Source organism: Hermetia illucens, chromosome 6 (assembly GCF_905115235.1).
Source record: "Hermetia illucens chromosome 6, iHerIll2.2.curated.20191125, whole genome shotgun sequence".
Taxonomy (NCBI): Eukaryota; Metazoa; Arthropoda; class Insecta; order Diptera; family Stratiomyidae; genus Hermetia; species Hermetia illucens.
This window is the reverse complement of record NC_051854.1, coordinates 8,878,596-8,896,959: the sequence shown is the minus strand read 5'-3', so window position 1 is coordinate 8,896,959 and position 18,364 is coordinate 8,878,596. Positions and strand designations below refer to the sequence as shown.

Sequence of the window (18,364 nt, the reverse complement as noted above, 5' to 3'; positions counted from 1 at the left end):
TCAATATCACTTTTATTCTTTATATTGTACTTTTGTAATCATAAAATGAATTTGGGGGAGCTTTCCAGGAAAATTCGAAAAATAATATACTATTGTTAACTTTATGCGGGGAGCTATTTTGAGCCCTAGATGTGATATAAAATATGGCTCCACTCTTCGGTCGATTCCTGCAATGCACACATTAACTTTGCCGAAAACCTGCTGTATGGCATGTATGTAACTCGTCATGCTTTATATATGTACGCTAGGTAAGCGTAGAGCGAAGGAGAGAATCGCTGCTGACACTACTGGCACTGAAGAGATATCTTTCCCCGTCGAACTTGGCATTTACTACCTTCGGATTCTAACATGACTAAAACCTTGATTTCCCCTCCGAGTTTTCTTCCTTATGTCTCAACGGGCACTCAGAAGCAACCTAACTGACCCCATACTTCACGCATCTCAATGTTAGCTGGCAGGTAATTGCGTTAACAAAGTGTCTACGGCACTAGAACAATCAGTTCGAAAAATTCAGGCGGCAATTGTCTCATTCAAGGCAACAGTAAAGGTGAAGTTTAAGGAAACCAGTCCCACCTCCACCAACCTTCTCCGGATGTACCAAATTCTTCACATACACTCCCTCTTCGGAGAAAACGGCGTCGCTCTTATTCGTGATCTCGACCACACTTACTTTGTCCAGAATATCGCTGACGACCTAAAACCAAAGACATCTCTAATGTGATATCCGTTAAATGCTAAGTCAGATCAAATCAGATTGAATTGGTGGCTACTCACCTTTGACGCCAAGAGGAGAAATCGAAGTCGCTCCTGGAGAGTATTTCCATGGCCAGCGAGAAACCCTCCCAGTTCCTCCGACACCCCTCGGCCGTATCGCAGTTCCAGAGCCGTTAATGAGAAGTCTATAGTTCAGATGCCTGCCATCTACTCTTCAACCAATTATGGGGACAATGAATGGTCAGTCATTGTAAGCTGCAGGAGACTTAGCTGATACCTGCACTTCCATCGCGTATCGTGGAAAGAATCTCAAATTAAACAGCATCCTCGCCTTCAGCAGCGGAAACCAGTTTAACGCTGCTAGTCGAACACGTGGTCGCACAGGAGTCCCATCCCATGAATTCTTCCGGACGTAAAAGATGACGGTCAAATTCCCGCCAACGTTAACAGCCCAGGTCCGAAATCTTCGTCCCCAAGGTATACACTGCTATCACAGAAAATTTAATACCGAAGCCACCAATTGCATGAAAGCGAAGAACTCGCCCCAGATTATTACCCTGATTTGACACAGGTACTCATTCACAGCTGAGTCAACAGGTATCCGATTTCAAGTCACGATACAAATCCCACTGCGACCACTGAGATTTGAGCCGTGACTTTCCATACACAATCAGGAGATTGTGCCTTCCCAATCTTGTGTTGGTAAGACTGAAAACCTCCTTCATGCCCAGTGAAAAGTTTGATAAGGAAGCCTTTTAATTCTTCGGCCTTACCTTCCTTCGCAAGAAGGGCAATAAGGGTCATTTCCGCAATCACCATCACGATCGTGCGGCACGTAGACGCCACTCGCACAGCTCCCGGTTTCTGCACTTGAGTCTTAAGCAGACTATCGTAGGAAGCGTTCCAGAAGGCCGGCACTAGGATGGATGCCTGTGCTGCACCTGGCGTGATTTTCATTGTCCTCTTCCCCACCAGCACCTCATAAAGTAGCAAGCGGTCTGCCAGGTAATCCCTCAATATCCGCAAGAGATAGCCTGGCACGTGGAATAAGTTTTCTAATGTGCCTAGCACTGTCCATTTTACAGAATTGAAGGCATTTCTGACATCAAGCGTTATGAGGAGCACAATTCGTCGAGATCGGCGGCTGTGTGCTTCGGCTCGATGAATCGCATTCATGACCTCCATGTGGTCCATCTGTTCGGTACTTAATATGCAGGGTTTCCGCAGGGCCCCCAGCTGTGGCACCAACCTTGTGGTGCCATGGTCAACGCTTTGTCGGTGACTTTTTGCCCAACTTTTGCTCCAATCTCGTAGCTCGGAACTTTGTCCAAGAATTAAGTACATTCTTACCTTCAGAGCTTGTATGTCCTTCTGGTGTTTCGCATTTGTCTCTAATCGTCCCTGGTTTACGCTTTCGGCTCGTTGGCGTACTTATTCCGCCTCTTTCTAAATGAGAAAGCTCTGGCAGTCCATCCACGTCAACAGCCCAGTTTCCTCCCGTTTATGGTCTTCAAGCCGGCCAATGGGAGTAAAAAAAAATCATGATATAGCAAAGAAATAAGGAGCAGGTAAATCACAGTTTTTATTTTATGTAACCTCTTTTGTTAACCAAACGCCTTTATTACATATTATTTTCCCAGTTGTCACAATCTCAGAAGCCGAATATTGCCTAATACTAGCACTAAATACCGAGCATTTAGGCTCAGGCGATCCTACCTACTTGAAAGAGAAAGGGGCTTTGGTAGTAGTGGCCGGTGGAAGGCTAATGGGAGACTCAGTCGAGAACTCCCCACAACATTGAGGACAGGTACAGAATGATGTACTTCTACATAGTTTGAACCAGACTGTGTGAGAGTCCCAGGACATCAAGGGAAATCGTGAGGAATTTAGATACAAAACCGGCACCTGAAAATATTATGAAAACTGTAACCCCCTTCTGGGGATTTTTTGATTTTCCGAGACAGCGGCCCATACTTCAGCTTCTTCTTCACGTATTTCTGTTCAATATTACAATTACTGCGATAGCAATCTCTCAATCGCTCTTGGTCTAACTTCTCCCTGATCATAGGATTGAAAGACCCATCCTTCAAATTAAGTGCAGTCAGCCCTTAATCTGCCTTATAAATAGCGACATGCAAGGGATTTAGTGTAAAAATTAGCAGGAGTCGACTTGGTAGTCATGTTGTGCCGCAATGTCAACCACGCCACTGTCTCCGATGCTACGATGCAGGTTCATCCACTCCACTGCAGAGCTTTGATGATGCATTCGAAATTTGGACATGGTGGCCCGTATCCGCATGTGCCTGAGTTTGCTCCCTACGACCCCAATTGTATCGAATTGAACCAAGTGAAAGTGTAAATTTTTGATTCCTTGATGTCTGCTTCGCTCTGAACTCAACGTCTCATTGTGAAGTTAGTCATTTTGTAGGACGAACGGTAATTGGGAAATTCTCGTTTGTTTTGTGGGTAGGGTAGTATGCGTTTATGCCCAGTGTTGGACTCCCGCGATGTAACACCATCGGACTATCAATCAAACACCTCCCCCTCATCAGCGAACTAGCCGGACCTTTTTGATACATTACTTCGGGCAATACTTCGCACTCTCCCAGCTTAGGGAGCCTTCAAGTCAGGGAGTTATTACTTCAAAGAACCCCTTGCTACCCGTTGGTCGCCTTTTCGCAACGAGAACGACCCGAACGTAATGCTAGCGCTTCTCAGCATCTCGTTCCTCATCGTTCGTCCATCATCGTTACCTCAAGAAAACTCGCTTGTGACTGCATAAACCCATCCCAGCTTCCATAAGAAAAAAAGGATTGTTTTACGTCATGCAACACTCCATTGTAGAGTCGTGCTTTCCCAACCTTATGTAGGGTAGACTGAGAACCTCCATACCCACCTAGAAGTTAGGTGAAGAACTATTCAATCTCGATTCAGCCACAGATCTAAATTACCAATGAGCGGTACTTTTTTATCTGCCTCTTGGCTCATTTGTCCAATAGAATTGCCATCAATTAGTAGTCGAGTGGTATGCATTCTTCACAATCAGTTCTCGTAAATCTTCTTCGGTAGAAGATTAGAACCCTTAAAGTTCACCATTAACCGACATAAGGCCAAGACTCCAGCTGCAACCTTGACGCCGATTGATATGGGCACGGGGTCAGGATTGTCTTTCTGGTCAAGATGATTACTTCAATATTCGCAAGAGATAGCTCGACACGTTAAATGAATTCTCTACTATGCCTAGCAGCATGTCCATCTTTCGGAATTTCGGAATCTGACATCAGGAGTTACCAGGAGCACTATATGCCGAGATAGACGGATGGGAGCCTTAGCTCGATAAACTGCATCCACGACTTCCATGACAGTATCCATTGTGGATTTCCCTACTCTGAACCCAAACTGCCTTGAGGATAATTCCCCGGCAGCACGGATCGCCTCAGCGAGTTTATCCCAGATGAGATTTTCGAGCAATTTCCCGACTTGGTCAAGGATATACAGCAGTCGAAACAAGGAAGGCTGCTCATTTTGCTGATCAGTGCGAGCCTCGCCACCTTGTTATTTTTCTCAGAAAGAACTAGCTCTTCGAGCTCTTTCATGATGAAAAGCGGGCAGTTCTTGACACCTTCCGCGTTCTTGCCATCCACCTGTGCGGAATATCAACGACACAATGCTGTGATGGTCGGTGCTTAGTATGCAGAGCCCCGATTTTCCGGTTCATTCATCTGAAATTTTTTAAAAATCTGACTTTTTTTCTATCTTTTCCCACCTGAAAAGAAGGTCATCATTACAGAACCGAAGCAATTCATCCCCATATAAAAGTAGCCAGAAAAGACTCAGATATTTGTATCTTCCAGTTTTCTGTTTAAAGTGATCTGTTATGTAAACATAAACATTTAATTCTATAAATAAATACATAAAAGTCATTATTTACTTTACTAACTCATTTCTTATCAGCTAACACCAACTACATAACAACGATAAGTGACGAAACTACATAACAATTTCATCCAATATTTCAAGTTTTCACCTTTCCTTCCTTCTTTCCAAATTTTTCTCCATCTGCGATCGTTTCCGGTAGAACAAACCCCTTAGTTTCCGGTAAGAAAAATGTTAAGAGAGCTCCTGTCAAAGGAAGTACTCCGAAAATAATTGGCGGCACTAGATAGTTTCTTGTCCCAAAACCGACTATAAACGGAGCCACAGTGGATCCTGCCCGAGCTGACATCGAACATATTCCTACCCCTACATTCCGCACCACTGTAGGAAACAGCTCACATCCGTACAAGTAAAATGTCTGGTATGCGATACTCATGGATACAAGGGCAATTGAAGCTAAGGCAACTATTGGCGATTGCATGTCCCTCGATATAAAAGCGATACACAACATCCCCACGCCTGTTAATGCACATGATATCATCACTGAAACCCGTCGTCCGAAATATTTCATCATCACAATACAAATCACAGTTCCAGGCAGCTCCAGGAGGGCACTAACCGCCACGTTTAGGAAAATGTCTCCTTCTACATGACCCACATATTGTGCAACTCCAAAATAGGTCAACCCACATATGAACCATGTAACTATTAAAATTAAGCTTTTTTGACGCATGTTTGGTGTTCGGAACAAATCAACTACATTCCCTTTCGAGGTTTCATCCTTGCTATCTTTCTCTTTGAAGGTCTTTTCTAAGTCACTTCGAATGTTTTCCGTGGGTAGATTGTTCCGCTCAGCGGCCTTCTGCAGAATCTTACTTGCTTCATCCAACTTTCCGACTGTGAATAACCACCTGGGTGACTCTGGGACCAGCCAGTAATACGACAATAAAAGGACAACAGGAAGGGATATAGCTAGTTGAAAATGGTGCCAATCTCTGAAGAAATAGGCAGCTAATGGTAAGCACAGATGCCCAAGGAAAAATGGAACTTGGTATAGAACTGAGAATAGTTCACGCCATTTCTTTCCGATGATTTCCATGACGATAACTAGCCTGAAATGAATAAGATTGATGAGACTAACTCCACTTTGGAAGTAAAACTGCTCCCAAAAGCTCTGAGTCGCATACTTACCCTGTGCACATTGTTCCTCCCGTAGCTGCAGCAGTGATGAATCTCAAGATACAAAAGAGCCAAAACCATGGAGCGAAAGCAGCCAAGGTACCAGCAACTAATTGCAGAACGATAGCAGCTAAAAATGGAGGACGCCGTCCCTTCCTGGAAAAAGATATTGGTGAGACATCTTCTAGGGCAATATTACCAAATTATATACTTATCAGACCAGACACCAAAGCCGAAATTCCCAATGAGCACGCCCAGCATGAATATGGTCTGCGATAAGTTTGCCAGTTGGCTCTTGTCACATATCAAATCCCATTGAGTGATTATAGTTTCTGTGAAGACTGTCCGGTTATACTCCACCTGCTTGCAATCCGCTGAACATCCATCGCTAATACCAGGCGGTGAGACACATCGAAAAGACGGGGGTGGCGAAAGAAATATAATTGCCATATTGTGCATGGCTACTGGAAATTTCACGAAAAATAGGGCACTGCAGATAACAATGTGCCATCGTCCCAGTTGACCCATTGCATTTTGCACTGGGTCGTCAAGAACCTTGGGGTCATTTCTGTCCTTTGGTTTTCCTAGAAAAAAAAAAAACAAAATAACAATTTTAGAAGAAAGATCATCTGATGAAGCCAAACAAACATGTCATTGATAATTGACGAACCTTAAAGCTAATTAGGGCCCCATTTAAAGGTCATAACCAGAAACTGACCAGCCTATTTTTGAAGAATGGAAGTTGCATTCGAAGCAGTGAAAAATAGACAAATCTCCAGGTTGATATCTCATTCTCGGGAATACATACTTACGTTTGAGACTTCGACGAGCATTTTCATGGCGTTTTGTTGTAGCGGGCATCAACAGCCCCAGATTAGACGGAGACTTCCTGGGCCACTATAGATTGCTGATAGATCTGCAGAACAGGTCTCTTATAGACCCCGCCAACCTAGCTCGGGAAAAGTTCAATCAGTCTTTCTATCATTTTTGAAGACCCCCGCATTCTTGCGTGTCTCCACAGCAACATAACTACCGAAAGTAGTCTCTCGCAGCCAGCTAAGCATGATGTACAGCACCACAGCGTCCATTACCATCCCAGAAGCTCGGTCTTTCTGAGAAAGAATTTTACATACTGTTAAAGCAGGGTATTTTCAGACCATCAAATAGTTGCTGGTCTTCTCTACTACATATGCTCCCAAAGCCCAACGGCAAATGGTGACCATGTGACAATTACAGACGTCTGAATGCTCAGACCATTCCAGATCGCTGACCCATACGACTCATCCACGACTTTGTGACAACTGCCGTGTTTTCACGGCCTTGGACTTAACCAAGACGTACCATCAAATCCCTGTAGCTCCAAGAAATATTCCAAGAACGGCAATATACACACCCTTCGGACTCTTGGAATTCACACGGAAGCCTTTTGGTCTGTGCAATGGGGTGCAAACTTTTCAGAGGTTTATCTCCTCTGTCCTGCGAAGCTTGGATGATATTTTGGTCGCTTCTTTCTCTGAGCCTGACCATTTGGAACATCTGGAATGCAATTTTCAACGTTTCCTTGAGGTTGGTCTTGTACTTAACGTTGAAAAATGCAAATTTCTTTAGGAGCAGGTGAAGTCTTTAGGCCACACGATTTCCCCTGATGGAATCCGCCCGGATCTAGACAAGATTCAGACCATCACAAACTTTCCGCAACCAAGGATCTGCAAAGGTTCTTGGCATGTTAAGCTTCTATCGTCGTTTCTTGCCCAAAGCCCCACAATATCAAGCAATCCTTAACAGCTACTTGCTGGACCGAAGACCAAAGATTCACGCGTGATTGCATGGTCAGGCATTTGAGCTAACCAAACGACAGCTGGCGGATGCTACACTCCTGACATTCCCTCAATCAGAGGCATCCCTAGCCATATTTGTCGGCGCCTCGGATATCGCAGTAAGTGCTGCCCTTGAACCAAATCTGGCAGCCGTTGAGTTTCTTTTCCAAGAAATTGAATTCAGCTCAACAGAACTACAGCACCTACGATCCTGAGCTATTAACCGCGTGCAAGGCAATCAAATACTTCCGATATTTCCACCTAAACTTCATAAGCCAGTTTACTTCGTACATCCAGCACGTGTCCGGCAACGACAATCTAGTTGCAGACGCTTTGTCACGCGTTTGCGACGTTAAAATCCCTGCCACGGTCGATTTTGCGGTAATCACTAAAACACTGAAGGATGACGCAGTGCTTCAGAGCCTCGGGGACAACCTCAAATACAAATTTCGACAGTTTCCCCTTTTCGGCTCAACCTCCGAAATGCTTTGTGGGACCTCTGAAAAGAGACCTGGGCCAAACATTCCGGCTAAATTTCGTAAGGAAACAAAGCAAATAACATCGGAGCACTGACCTGAGCTATAATGCTACCAAATATAAGAGACGCAAGGCCGATCAGTAGACTCCTTATTTCAAAAGTGGTTAGCTCGATTCTACTATATGCAGTCCCAAGGTGGGCAGAGACACTGGAAAATAAAGCAAGAAAGTGAAAAATTGCAGCTGCGTATCGCACAAGTGCACTTCAAAAATGCTATGCTTACAGAATAATATCCAATGAAGCAGCGTGTATGATGGCAGGAACGATCCCGATTGATATTCTGGCGAAAGAAAGACAACGTCCTTACGGTCGACAGCGACAGCGAAACCATCGCAGAAGAGGTGGAACGAGTCAAAAAAGCCTGCTCGGCCCACAAAGCCACATGGGATATCCATAGATGAATCCAGCGACCACAGGACGAAATGGATTTCGACCTAACACAGCTTTTTAAGCCGAGACGGGAATTATCGAGCATATCCCTACCAATTTGGACCTGAAAATTTCTCATATTGTCCAAAGTCCTCGAATATTCCAGAGAACTCAGAATACATTTTATTTCATGCTCGAGGTTCACAGCTCAGAGGGCTACATTAGAAGTTAGAATCGAGAAGCCTTTAATATCCATCAACCCTAAAAGTCTTCCCTGCTTGTCGTAAGAGGCTATGGGGATAGAAATTTGTGGGCTAGCAACCTGAAAATTTTGAAACTTTATTGCAACCAAAACGTCAACAATGCGTCGGATAGGGGCTGACCTTACGGCTACGACCTTTGGCTATCGAAAACGAACTATGATTGCTTGGGATATACGCACCCTCCTCAACAACGGTACCGAGGGTCCTCAGAATTCTCGCTTTCTCCAACTTAAGCGGGAATTCCACCCATATAAGCTGGACATTCTGGGCCTAAGTAAAGTAAGATGGTGGGACCCTGAAGAGTACTCCTCTCCCTCTTACCACACTAATGCCAATGTGTTTTTGCACTCTGGAAAGCGAAGTAGTAGCAGACGTAAATCTGGTACCGGGTTACTTGTGACGGCTACCGCAAGGTGCACTCTTTTGATTTGGGAAGGTTTCTGATAGACTTCTAACTGCAAGATTCCGGTCCAGGTTAAGGAACCTTACAATTGTACAATGCTACGCACCAATGGAAACTTTCGATATAGTGGAGAAGGATGCTTTCTACCAACAACTAAACGCGGTTCAGGGGAGGCTTCCTAAAGGTGACATTGTGATCGTAATGGGTGATCTGAATGCCAACACCTTTTTCAAACATGTATTGGGAAAACATGGTTTTGGTGGAAGGTTCGTGGATGTCTGCAACTCCCGCGGGCTCGTCATTGGTGGCTCATTATTCGAACCATAAGATGCCATAAGGTCAATTGGGTGTAACTAACCAATGCCGTACGTGCAATCAGATCAATCACTTCGCGATCAGCAGAAGGTTTAGGGGTTGTCCCCTGGATGTGCGTACTAAGAGAGTAGCTGACATTGAACTCGAAAGGGATCATCATCTGATGGTCGCTTACTTTCGCTTGCGTGTTGCGTCCGCCACTTTTCGCAGGGCTGGGGAGTTGCAACCCCCTAAATTCATAATCGACCGCTTGTATGATCCAGCTGTAGATCGACTGTGGGAGAGCTATCTTACTGATCGGACGGCAGATATACTAATTAACCTGCTGGATCGATCGATCGATGATCATTGGTCCGCCATAAAAAATCCTCCTTTATGGGATGCTACACAGATCGTCAACCACGTCCCGAAGGAGCGCCATAAGATCTAGCTAACTCGTGACTCGAATCGCGGAAGCGGATCGATGAACATAAGGGGTTGAAGACTCTGCTGACCGCTGCAGGTGAAGGCGGGCGAGACGCGCTCGAACTCTGATACCGAGTGAAATCCAAAAAAATCAGCATAGTGTACGCTGTGACAATAGAGAATTTGTTATTGCCCTGGTTAAAGAGGCGGAAGATGCCGCAGATCACAATGATTTTAGGAGTATATACCGCATCACAAAAGAGGTTGCATGTGGTTGGAAATCTTTCGATGTCCTATGAAGGATGTCAACGGTCGACTTCTCATTCACGTCGATGAACAACTGAAGAGGTGAAAAGAACACGGTGAGGTTCGTTCCTCCTCTTGTGGATAGAATGGCTAGTCACCATAACATTCGGATGCGGACTGTTCATCTAAGCAGAAGAGAAATCATTCCCGGCATCTATGCTCTCAAACGGAGTAAAGCCCTGCATCATCATCATCATCATCAACGGCGCAACAATCGGTATCGGGTCTAGGCCTGCCTTAATAAGGAACTGCAGACATCCCGGTTTTGCGCCGAGGTCCACCAATTCGATATCCCTAAAAGTTTTCTGGCGTCCTGGCCTACGCCATCGCTCCATCTTAGGCAGGGTCTGCCTCGTCTTCCTTTTCTACCATAGATATTGCCCTTATAGACTTTCCGGGAGGGATCATCCTCATCCATACGGATTAGGTGACCCGCCCACCGTAACTTATTGAGCCGGATTTTATCCACAACCGGACTGTCATGGTATCGCTCATAGATTTCATCATTGTGTAGGCTACGGAATGGTCCATCCTCATGTAGGGGGGCAAAACTTCTTCTGAGGATTCTTCTCTCGAACGCGGCCAAGAGTTCGCAATTCTTTTTGCTAAGAACCCAAGTCTCCGAGGAATACATGAGGACTGGCAAGATCATAGTCTTGTACAGTAAGAGCTTTGACCCTATGGTGAGACGTTTCGAGAGAAACAGTTTTTGTAAGCTGAAATTGGCTCTGTTGGCTGACAACAACCGTGCGCGGATTTCATCATCATAACTGTTATCGGTTGTGATTTTCGACCCTAGGTAGGAGAAATTGTCAACGGTCTCAAAGTTGTATTCTCCTATCCTTATTCTTCCTGTTTGACCAGTGCGGTTTGATGTTGTTGGTTGGTTGGTTTTTGGTGCTGTTGTTGCCAACATACTTTGTCTTGCCTTCATTGATGTGCAGCCCAAGATCTCCAGGGCCAGGTTGAAGAGGACGCATGATAGTGCATCCCCTTATCGTAGACCGCTGTTGATGTCGAATGGTCTTGACAATGATCCTGTTGCTTTTATCTCGCCTCGCACATTGGTCAGGGTCAGCCTAGTCAGTCTTATTAGTTTCGTCGGGATACCGAATTCTCTCATGGCCGTGTACATTTTTACCCTGGCTATGCTATCATAGGCGGCTTTAAAGTCGATGAATAGATGGTCCAACTGTTGTCCATATTCCAACAGTTTTTCCATCGCTTGTCGCAGAGAGAAAATCTGATCTATTGCTGATTTGCTTGGAGTGAAGCCTCTTTGGTATGGGCCAATGATGTTCTGGGCGTATGGGGCTATCCCTGCAGAGTTATTTATTGCTAGAACTGCAATTACTGCAGATCTGCTGTCTTCACTGTACAGAAATCTTGAAATATTATCATATATCAGACTTATAACATGTAGTGGAAGAAGGATATGGTCGTTAAGACTACAAAAAAAAGAGGCCATTTTGAGTGTAACAATTGGAGAGGTATCTGCGTACTCCCTACCATCGCAAAGATAATAATCTCGGAATGCATCAACCAACATCTCGAAATCTTGATCGACAGAGAGCAGGCTGGTTTTCGCTCCGAATCCACCTGCATTGACCACATCACCACCCTATAGATCATTTTGTAACAGTGTGCGGAATTTAGATCTTTATTGCACCTGGTCTGTGCTCTACGCAGGAGAGGCATCCCGGAGAAACTAATAGCTATTATGAGAGCGACATATGATGGCGTATGCTGGTAAGATCTCGAAGGATTTTGAGGTCCTAAGCGAAGTTCGCCAGGGTTGCTCCTGCCACCGATATCATTTCTTCTTGTTATCGGTGATGTTCTACATGCTGCCTTGCCCGGAGGACGTAGAGAAATCCAATCCAATGGGCAATGACATCTTTCCTCAAACACGTCGACTACATTGGCCTTGGGTTCTAGATGTGGAAAAAGAAGCAAGTAGAGTTGGACTGAAAATAAACACTCTTCGGAGTACGCTGGCTTGACACTATCTCAAGCGAAGGACTTGGTCGGGGCACAGGCTTTGCACTCGTACCCGATGTGATCGGAAGACGGAAGTGGGAGTGGACAGGTCACACACTAAGGAGGGTGATAATTGCATTGCATTGCAAATTCACTCTAAACGTGTACTATAAGAAATATATTAAATTTATTAATATTGGTTAGCACTGAGGATAAAGGCCACGAAGGCTCTTCACAAGGATCCTTCGAAAAGAAGAGACGAAGAGCAAAATTGGAGCACATTGATGCAAATCTACTATATGTTCCTGAAGAAGTCTATGGAATTTATGATAACAACAACATATTTTAGAAAACATCCCTGAAACAGCCGCTCATCTTCCAATGCTCTTTTAATTCATACGCGGAATGTATGGCTCCAGTTCATTTAAAAAAATATTGCTCGAAGGTTTCAATAGCAAAGTAGCCATCAATTACTCGTATATCTGCTTCACTGATTTATTTTGCATGGAGCGCTTATTTAATAACAAAGTATCAAGTACGATTGTTTTACGTTGAAATATTATATCAGATTTATAACATGTATCCATAACTGGAAAATGAACTTGAACTTGAATTAAGTATTTCACTTGGGTGCAGTACGTGTGGAATGTATGCTTTTAGATTTTGTTGCAAGACCCACAAACTTTCTACCCTTCATAGAAACTGAAGGAATTGGAAAGGAAGGAAGTCTATAATGAACTCCCTTTGAAATTCCTTCGACTTGAGAGTTTCCGTGATATACTCTTGATATTTCCAAGGATTTCGATGGTGTCGTATTTCGAGACAGTTGACCCACCCAATTCCAAAATACTAATCCACTTTATTCCACCACCACAATTCGTTTTACTTCCGCCAGGAAAGGGTTGGAAAATATCAATAAGACAAGGCAAACTTATATAGTATTGTCTCACTTTTTGCAATGCTCACTATCATTACTAAACAATTATGCAAACAATTATTTCCGATTAAAAAAGAAGACGAGGAAAGAAGGACAATTGCAAGCAAAGTGTTGAAACTTGATTTAAAGGGCAGGAAAGCCAGTCACTTTTCCTGATCTGATTCCAAATTAATCACCGATCGCGATCTATGGACTATTTTCATTGCTAACAAAATATCATGAATACTATCAAAATTAAACCAATCCTTGCAAACATTGGAGGATGCTGTAAAAAGGACTTTTTTTCACAAACCTTCCAGATTTTTATCCATATCCGATAGCGTAACGGTCACACCAATACTCCCCATTGAACAAATGAAAGTTTTGTCCTCTCGTTAATACACTAAATGACTGTTGTCTTATCCTTTATTATCCTGCCACTACTCAGCGTCTTATAACGTAGTACTAACGTTCACTGCAACCAAAAGTACAATACTGAATTAAAACTGCATCGCTTTTCCTATGCACCGCGAAACGTTAATAATGAAGCAGAAGCTGCTGCAAAAAGATAAACACAAGGGTGTGCAGAAACTTTTCACAGTTGTCGGCAGGTATTTTCTTCAGAACATATAACTCAAAAAAAATCTTTATTGAGTTCTTCACTAATATTTTAGATAGCAGATATAGTCCGTAATAAACTAGAGTATTATCTTTACTACACACCGCACTCAAGTACTGGATTAAAGATTACAGATTTCCAAGAAAATATATTACATTGTTTAGATGCATAAAATGCAATTGTAATTTGTGTTTGAGCACAAACTATATCCCCAGTCCATCTTGCATTGACGATACAATGCTACTTTCACCTCATTATGGGATTGTCCTATAGAAAATCCATTAGTGTCTAGCTTCATATCCACTCTAAACAACAACCGATCCGGAAACGTTGATGCTTCCATTTATCTATTATATTTTATTCGATATAGTGGCAAACGTGTATGAATTTCACATACATACGTGCAAGTGTATCTGATTACAAGTGCATGGAATCGTCTACTATTAAATTTATAAGCAAACGTCTTGATTATATTGTCCACTTTATACTGAATAGATACTAAGAAGTGTAGAGATCTGCACGTCCATTGCAACTTCCTAAATTTAAAAACGACTTTCATTTTCCAAGGTTTTCAATTGTACCTTATTTGATGTGTTAGTAATTTATATATTATCATAATTATATGATCCAAATTTTAATTATGAAAAGGATAATCACTCAGGAGTGGGCGCAAACCCATTTCTACTTTGAAATGCAGGAGTACATTGAGAGCATCTGCCGGGCAGGGCTGCAGAGCCCCAGTAGCACCTGTACACGCGGTCCTTTGAATCCTTCCACCTTCCATTTTGTCTATTACTATTAACCAGAGCACTGGAGAGATGACGCTACCCTGGGGCGTGCCTCTGTTCACAGCTCTGGTCAAGTGGTTGTCCCCTAGATCCGACTGGATTATCCTGATACTTAGAATAGATATAATCCAATGGGAAACACACCCCTTCATTCCAAAATTAGTGAAGGCTTCCTTAATGGCGTTCGTACTAACGTTGTTGAATGCTCCCTCTATATCCAAGAAGGCAGCTAGGGTATGCTGTTTGTACTGCATTGACTGTTCAACCGTGCTAATTACCTCGTGGAGGGCGGTTTCTGTGGATTTTTTTTTGAGGTAGGCATGCTGAGACTTAGAGAAAGGCTTTCTCCCCATAATCAGCCGCGGAAATATACATGTTCTCTGCCCCCGCCTGCTCCAGCTTTACCACGAACAGGAATGGGAGGAGCTTGTCGTTATCCATGCGGATCTTTGGCAACCAGATGACTCTCGTCGTAAGGGATGACATTGTGCTTTATGCCCTCCCAAGCGTTGCTGAGCTTAGTACAAACCGAGAAAGTCGTTAGCGAATTGGTCCTCGCAAGCTATACCGTGAAACCACCTAAAAGGAATCAAAGCAGGGGATGAATAATCCCGTGTGTTTTCCTTCGGTGTCCAGGAGATGCTCAATGACCATTTCCGACAGCCTGGCCACCACATTGGCCCACGCCTCTGACGGTAGTTTGCCGCTAGCGGTTGACTGTTGCTGCGTACTTTTCTTCAGATGTTGCTTAGCGTCTGAGCTCTTGCCCACTCTGCTCCGCTTGTGATCTTGTGCGACCTCGTCTTGAGATCGATTACGTTTCAGAGCGAAAGGCTTCGCCTTCTGCTGGTCTGCCTGGCGTTTGCTGTTGTATTCTTCAACAATCGCCTGGTATTGAGCAAGGTTTCAACCCGCTCATCGACAGTACCGGCTTCCTTATTCTTAGCAATCTTGCTGAGAATATGCATGGACTTCTGGTACTGCCTATTGAGCAGGACACCAGTGGACCTTCGCTTTTGAGTCAGTTTCCGCTGACCGACGTTCTTGTCGGTCCTTACTTTTAAGGGATCCTCCGACGTCGAGGGTTTCGGGGTAGGATACTATGTTTGGTACTCGCTTCACCCAGTTTTGCGGCAGTAGATTCCAAGCTGGAAACCACTAGTCCGTCTGCCACCTCGCTCCGGGAGGTCCCTGCGGTTGGTTTCAACACAGTGGTGCTACGGCTGGCACCGAGTGTACTGTTCTCGACGGCTGCTCTCTCCTGTCTGGGTCCCAGCAGCTCGTCCTCCAATGATGCGCCTGGCATCACCCGCTCTTTTTCTATCGTTGGTTTTTTTTTTGTTTTTAAAATTGAGTCCATGTCTTAGCCCCACGAGTAGTCCGGGAAGAATGTCCACCCTGGCTAGCTCCACCACTAGGGTAAGGGTCTTATTTAAAACTGAAGATTCCCAAGATATTCAGATTTCGTATACTAAAGACCAAGCTCCCCATTGGCCACCCAGCTCGCAGTGTATGCTGTTCCACCTTGGCTTGGGGTCCTATTAGTACCTTTTCCAGTGCAGCGAGGACGATCCTTGGGTTGTTGCTTCGGTCCATCCCCCCGCCAGATCTAACACATGAGCAGCAGACAAGCAGATCCTCGTCAGTTGGATGAGTCTACTCTCAGCCCGGCCTTACACATTCTTGGCCCGTCCGAAGACGGTTTCCTGCGGCCACTACAAGGAGGTCGTGGGAGGACTTGCCGAATTATGCAACTTTAACCTGAAGTATAATCAGACCAGGCCGCCGCCCTTCAGGAAACTATAAACTATACTACACTTCACGCATTGAGAAAGGGGGGGGGCTCTTTGGTAGACGAATTGGTCCCGTCTACCTGGGAGCCCTACTCTCAAAAGGCGGAAACGAAAAACACGAAATCCATAGGAAGATTACTACTGCTCATAAAGCATTTTATGCGGTCCTCATCATAATGAGATCGAGAAAGGTACTCAGACGCAATAAACTACGCTTCTACAAGATATTAATACATCCCGTGCTGCTGCATGGATGCGAGGCGTGGACCTTAACGCAAATGTCGGAAAAGCAGGCCGATATCTTCGAAAGAAAAATCCTCCCACAGATTTTCGTACAGGAAGGAGGTGCCTGGCGAATCAGATACAATCATGAATAGTATGAATTATTTGACGACCCATCAGCATCGACACTAGACAAAATCTGGAAATTACAATGAGCTGGCCACATCCAACAAGGGGGAGGGAAGGATTCCGAAACGAGTGCTGAAAGGCAGAGCCAATGGTAGCCGACCAAAAGGGAAGGAAAGGAAACTTTGGAAGGACTCAGTGGACGCATATTGCAGATCAATTCTAAGTATTTCTCACTGGAGGAAGCGGTCAGAAAGAGATAATTGGAGGCGATGCATCTCTGGGGCCCAGGCTCGATTTGGGCTGAAACGCCAAGTAAAATGCATGTGTGCATGTACATGTATGTACATATGTACATACATATATATATAGCATATAAAACGATTAAATACAATATAATTAACAATAATCCACTTCCGCCAAAAGTTCATGTAATATCACACAATCCATTATGATGACACAAAAGCAAACAACTCAAACTCTACGAAATAGATTTATAAATTATCTTTTCTATGAGGGATCAAGTGCAATTTAATTCAATTATTACAAGATATATGATGGTGCACGTATGTATGTATACAAATTCCTCTGTATTTTAGCAACTGTGAAGTAAATTAATAAATACAGATGAAGTGAATTAAGATTAGTATCTGTTGGGCAATTTGTCTGCACGCGATTCAGATGCAATTGCAAAGTCGATGTCAACTCGCGAAAATAATTAAACCGAAAGCGAAAATCATAACTCATGCATTCTGCACGTTGTAAGTCAACAGTATTGCCAAAAATGTTCAGATAGTTTAGTTAACATAAGGATAGATCCCTGTCGTGGTGCTTCTTTGGTCCTTCAGTGACAAAACCTCTAGTTCCTGCAGTGGAGAGTGAACATTCCTCAGTACTCCCTCCTTCATCGACAGCATCAGTTCGAATGGAGTGGACAAGCAAAAGGGCCTTCCTTCTTTTATACTCTGCGGTTCTAAGCGTCACCTCGTCTTGGCCTCTTGCACGCTGAGCAATCCGCCGAAGTCTAACACAGTTCCTTTCGGAAGTATACAGGTAATTTCCCGGGACGCAGTTTCCTTTTGGCAGCCGATGCATTAGAAGCTGCGCTAATAAGGTTCATTGCTGAATGGACCAGCGATTCAGTTGCAGTTCTTCTGTCTGCACCTGGGTCTTGTCGCTCTTGAGAGAGCTTCGGAAAATTTTGCAACATCGACTTTTTCGATGTTCCACCCGATAGGTGTTTGCCGGAGGTCAGAGCACTGGGACAAATCGTTTGTCATTTCGAAGAAAATGTACGGATGCTCATTTCCCGGCCCGCTGGCACTAAGGACTCCGTAGCAAAAGTTGAGTCAGGGATAGTACCCTCACAGCCAAGGCGTCGGAATTCGAAGTGCTGAAGGTATTTAGGACAATAAATCGTGTCCTTGTGTCTATCATCTCCAAAATCTGTCTACCTCAAGAATCTGGTTGAGACATGCCCCTTTCGAGGGCTCTTGCGTTAAAGTTTCCTTCGAATAGAATTCTCTCGTGAGTGTTTTTAATCTCGTCCTGCAAAGCGCTGAGCATATTCCGAAAAGCGGGCATAGATTTGTTCGGTGTGAGGTAAACGCTGGAAAACGTCACTTGTGCACAACGAACCCAAATGAAGTATTCTCCTCGACCATGGGACCGCACCCGCAAGTTAACCGTATCTCCCACCAAGGTGGCAGTGCCAGGTATATCGGCATATCAGGAT

General features: G+C 44.2%; 1 protein-coding gene across 1 annotated transcript; it reads right to left on the bottom strand.

Annotated features, from left to right (window-relative positions):
* Positions 1–4,589: 4,589 nt before the first annotated feature.
* LOC119658797 (organic cation transporter protein-like) lies at positions 4,590–13,970 on the bottom strand. The gene is made up of 4 exons (XM_038066516.1): positions 13,395–13,970; positions 5,981–6,353; positions 5,782–5,925; positions 4,590–5,702 (listed from the first exon to the last, which is right to left on the bottom strand). The coding sequence occupies exons 1-4, from the start codon at positions 13,447–13,449 to the stop codon at positions 4,730–4,732; spliced, it is 1,545 nt and encodes a 514-aa protein (XP_037922444.1). The 5' UTR covers positions 13,450–13,970; the 3' UTR covers positions 4,590–4,729.
* Between the last annotated feature and the right edge of the window lie 4,394 nt (positions 13,971–18,364).

What these genes read in the sequence shown, in the direction of transcription:
- LOC119658797 (XM_038066516.1), bottom strand. Translation starts at nt 13,449, where the DNA reads ATGGGGAGTATTGGTGTGACCGTTACGCTATCGGATATGGATAAAAAT. An exon ending in TTTGGTGTCTGGTCTGATAA is followed by an intron (nt 5,926 to 5,980) that starts GTATATAATTTG and finishes ATCTTTTTCCAG; the next exon opens with GAAGGGACGGCGTCCTCCAT. An exon ending in GGAGGAACAATGTGCACAGG is followed by an intron (nt 5,703 to 5,781) that starts GTAAGTATGCGA and finishes TATTCATTTCAG; the next exon opens with GCTAGTTATCGTCATGGAAA.